This window comes from Parasteatoda tepidariorum, unplaced genomic scaffold (assembly GCF_043381705.1).
Source record: "Parasteatoda tepidariorum isolate YZ-2023 unplaced genomic scaffold, CAS_Ptep_4.0 HiC_scaffold_341, whole genome shotgun sequence".
Taxonomy (NCBI): Eukaryota; Metazoa; Arthropoda; class Arachnida; order Araneae; family Theridiidae; genus Parasteatoda; species Parasteatoda tepidariorum.
Genome location: NW_027261675.1, coordinates 1,948 through 7,049, shown reverse-complemented (window position 1 = coordinate 7,049; position 5,102 = coordinate 1,948). Strand labels below are relative to the sequence as shown.

The window sequence follows — 5,102 nt, the reverse complement described above, 5'->3', positions numbered from 1 at the left end:
TTTTTTTTTTTGCGGACTGTACATATTACGTATGTTCTCTACATATTATTATATTAATTTTCAATGATAATTTAAGGGCTTTATTTAAAAAAAACTACTATGAATATTCATAATTCTAACAGAAGTAGAGTCATTTATTATAATAATTATAGAAGATACCCTAATTATTTATGTTCACTTCAATATTATATGAATATTTTAAAAGATAAAATTAACAATTTAAGACTTCAAATATTGGATAAAAAATTTAAAATAATCTATGTTTAAAAATTAAAAAGGTTGATATAAATATAAAATTTCGATTTAAGTTAAGTTTTTAAAAATCATATTTTATTTATTATACTATCGATAACTGTTATAGATCAACATATAACAGTTATCTAGGTTGATATAATTTAGTGCTTCGGGAAAATTTTATTCTCAGATTTTCTTTAGATATTTACAGGCATACATCATTGTACAGTAAAAGGTTCAAATTTTTACAGAAATAGATTCGTAATCGTTGTAGATTCTTTTAAAATTTGATTAAAAATGCTTGTCTGATTGCTAATCTTTTTACAGATAAATGAAGCTTAATGAAAATAATATATACACGGTCTATAATATTTTGTGATTTAGAAAATAATAACTTATTGATTCTGCAACTAAGAAAACAATAATCAGTTCAAGCATTTAAAGCAGATGAATCTTTTAAAAAAAAAGCAAATTTTTTTTGCCACTATTTGTTTAGATAGCAATAACACCATAACTATTTCTTCAAAAATTAGTAATTTCTAGAAGAATAACGTATGTTTATAACGTATAGTACCAAATAAAAAATCTTAGGATTAAATAATTAATTTTCCTCGAGTTGGTGTTAGTTTGAAGTTAAAACTCATTTTAATGCTGATTATAACTTTTTTTTAAATGAAAAATGGTGTTTCTCTCTTTGTTTTCGCACATTTAATATCTATTCCTCTCTGAAAAACAGTAAAATTTAGCATGGGCGAAATTCGAAACATTTATTCCTCTATTATTTCATGAATATACACACTTATTATCACCGAAACAAAAACATACATTTTTTTCCAAAAGTGGATTATTAGCTTTTTATTATTTTCAAGCTGAAAATTTAAAAGTGAAGAAGCGGCTATTCAAATTACAATATGTATCTAATATACCTGCAGTCATACCTGTACATTTATATTCTCCTTAAAATGATTTTTTTAAATGATATAAATATTTTCTTTTGAAAACATGAGTATTAATAACGAAAAAAAAAATGAAAAATGCAATCAGAGTAAATGCTTAAAAAAAGCGAGCAATAATGACATATCATAAAAATACATTAAAAAATAGGAATGAACATTCAGGCACAACTTTTTCTTTATTTACCGTTCATAAATAGAAATATTTAGTTCTGTGTTCAGTTATAAATTTCAAGAAAACCATTAGTCTTATGTCATTTCACAAGATATATCTTATTAAAGGTAAAGAGCCATGGTGGGTGTGTGAAAGCTTGAATAAGTTTCTTATTCATCGATCTGACTGGGGAGCCAAAGAACCAACAGGAGTACTCCAGTGCCTACCGGGCCCAGTGGAATACATTATTATTCATCACACAGTCACTCCCGCCTGTACTTCTTTTACAGAATGCTCAAAATCTATGAGAACAATACAATTAGAGCACCAGAAGGATAACAGTAAGAAAAATGTTATTATACTTTTAATTATAATACAGAGGGGGATGTTCAATATCCCCAATTTATAGGGTACTCACTGAAATTTCTACTCAAATTCTTAACTTTTGATTTCTAGTCACTTTCAGTTGTCTAGCACGTCTCTATAAAAGAGGTGGGTAGGCATAATAAGTGGCTATGCACTGTAAAATCAGACCGTTTATAACGCCACTTGATAGAAAATTGCGGTCTTAGAGTCTCTATCTCTGAAACGGTACAATATGTGAGATACAAAGCTGTAGAATATCATCGATTTAGTAAAAATATATACCTTGTAAAAATTAATGCTAAGAAGATAACGGTCAAAAATAATTTTTTTTACGTGATAAAGATAATAACAGAACTACTACCTGATTGGACTAAAGAACTTAACTCGCCAGTTGTTTAGAACACTGTTGGTAACTATGATTACGAGATAAAACTATTTCAAGTAGAGGTGGAATAAAAATTTAGTGCAGTGCTTAACTTAGATTGGGAAGAGAAGTAAATTGTAAATACAGATAATAAGTATAATAGTAAATACAGATAATTAAATGGTTTTTCAGCGTAATCTCACTTCTTCAATTCGCAATTATTTCATAAACAAATTAAGGCATTTTTAAGTATTCTTTTCTTAGCATTAATCTTTGGAAAAAGTCTATTCGTTATAAATCTGCAATTTTATGCAACTTTGTAAATTATTTTTTCTCATATCTCTTATCATTTTGGAGATTGAAACGCTAAGTTGGCAGGGTACCACCGGATGATGCAATAAGCGGTCTTTCTTTGTAGTACATTGCTACTTGACTATGTTTGATAGAAACTAAATGCAACATCTCAAAATCTGGCAATCAAAGTTCCAATTAAAACAAAGAGAATTAAAATAATCAAAGCTAAATTGGTTACAATTGTTAAAATTGGTTAAGTGAAAGTAATAAAAGTGAATTACGATTTTCAGACGATTATAAAAAACTTTCTTGGCAATTTTAAATCCACTTATTTTCAGTTCGAGAGTAATTTATCAGATTTTGATAACGTTCTTAATTCTCAACAAAATATTAATATGTCGTTTCTATTTTGTACGTTCGAACAAAACGTTGACGCTGTGGGGACAGCATGCATAACTCAAAAATATTAAGTTTTGTAGATTTCCCTTATTCAAAATTAAAAAAAAGATTAGCTTTTTAAGGATAGTCGGGAGAAAGATGTATATATCAACGATTAAAAAGATATTTTCGAAGATTTATAGGAATTTTTTTAATGAATATTTAGATAATATTATAAAATTGAGTGAGCCACTCAGAAATACAACTTAGTCGATTTTAAAGCAATCATATAAATTTTCCTTTCAGAATGGCTAGACATAGGTTACCATTTTGTGATCGGAGGAGATGGTCATGTATACGAAGGTCGACCGTGGTACAAAGTCGGAGCTCATACAAAATATCACAATAAAAAATCTATTGGTATTGCTCTGATTGGAGATTTTGATAAAGAAGCGCCAGATCCATCTATGCTAGACCTTATACCGAAAATTGCATGGTGTGGGGTGGAAAAAGTAAGTCAATACGCCAATTTCTTACAGCATAATTATTAAAAAAAGTGACAATAAAATTAATAATTTTTTAAAAGTGCAACCAAAATTCCAAATTTATTTTTTTCTTTAATTTTTCTTTTTGAAACAGATTGGCATTGGAGCAAAGTTCAAAGTTCTTTTTACTCGAAAAAACTTATTTAAAATTAGGGCCGATAGCAACACAACAACAAATCACTCAATTGATTTTTATTTATAGATATTTACATAATCTAGTCATTATTTATTTTTTTTTTAAAAAAAAAGCATAAATGAATGTTTAATCCTCAGAAGATTCTAAATACATTTTAAAGTACATAATTTATCAAAATATTTAAATTTCGGAAATCTCATCTGATAGAAATTTCAAAATGCAATTTATGTAAAAGAAAAAATAGATTATGTCTATTAAAAATGTTTTATTAATGTCCAGTACATAATAAGAAGTTCCGGATCAAATTGTGGTTTAAAGTATCGGCACTTTGAGTGCATTTTACAAAATTCATTTTCTACTGTAAAATATTTTACCATAATTTGCACAGAAATATTTATTTAAGGAGAATGATTCAGTGATTTTACGGTAATTATTACTATAAGAATTACGGTATATCAGATTTTTTGTTTTGTAATACGTTCCGGAAAAAATATATTTTACGGTAAAAAGTACCGGCTCCTTGAGTACCGATACTTTTTATCGTAATTTGATCCGGAATGATTTTGCTATGTAGATGCATCTGAAATAAGGATCTCATGGGGTTTAAAAAGTCAAAGAAGTGGGTCTTATTTTGCCATCTACAAGACAAAAATTATTATTAGCTTACACTTCAGAATACCAAAATCTGCTGATGAAGTTTCAATGCAATGTATTTGATGTGGTATCTGTCTTTTGGCACTTGCCTCTTCATCTGTGGTTGACTACCAGTGGCGATGAAGGAGTGATATTAAAAACTTAGAGCGATGTAGATATGCAAGAGAAATTATTTACAATATATGCATGTTAAGAAAAATGGGAAAAATCATCTCGCTGTCTCACTTATTCCCAGGGACATAATCAGAAAATAAATTTTATAAATAAGAAAACAATTTTTTTACAATTTTTATCACTTCCTGATACGAAAAAATAAAAGGAAAGGAAAGATAAAAGGGGGGAAATTATGTTGAACAAGGAGTAAAGCAAAACTTTAAAACTTTGTTGTCTTCTGTGAAATTTAGAATTTTTCCATTTCAATATTTAGTAACCATTGTATTCAATGACTACTTATAATATAGAAAGAAAAAAAATTCAAAATAAAAATAATATTTTTAAAAACCACGTTTTTGTAGTGGAGAATAATAATTAAAAAAAATTTAAAAAGCGAAAACGTGGGGCGCATGAAATACATAACAGTTATGTTATATTAGTGTGTGTATGTGTGCTCTTGAGAATATGTGTATGTATATCTGAAATTGTAACTGAATGTGGATGTGGAATATGTTTGTGTATATGCATATGTATGGGGATGTATATGTGACTGTGCACGTGTATGAATAAGAAAATGTGTATATGCATGTGTATATGTACTGTTATGTATTTCATGCCCCCCACGTTTTTCGTTTTTCAATTTTTTTTAAATTATTATTCTCCACTACAAAAGCGTGGTTTTTAAAAATATTATTTTTATTTTGAATTTTTTTATTTTAAATTATAATTTTTTTAATTTTTAATTTTTATTTTATATTTTTAAAAAATTATTACTTTTCAATTATTATTATTCACTACAAAGAACGTGGTTTTTAAAAATATATATTTTTATTCAGATTATTTTTCTTAGTCAAGAGTAGTCAAGACTACT

General features: G+C 27.2%; 1 protein-coding gene across 1 annotated transcript; it reads left to right on the top strand.

Moving 5' to 3' along the window:
• Nucleotides 1–1,438: 1,438 nt before the first annotated feature.
• LOC107445438 (peptidoglycan-recognition protein LB-like) lies at nucleotides 1,439–3,255 on the top strand (the record flags this gene model as incomplete). Its single annotated transcript, XM_043045030.2, has 2 exons — nucleotides 1,439–1,682; nucleotides 3,050–3,255. Coding segments are annotated over exons 1-2 (450 nt in total), but the record flags the coding sequence as incomplete, so codon positions are not given.
• Between the last annotated feature and the right edge of the window lie 1,847 nt (nucleotides 3,256–5,102).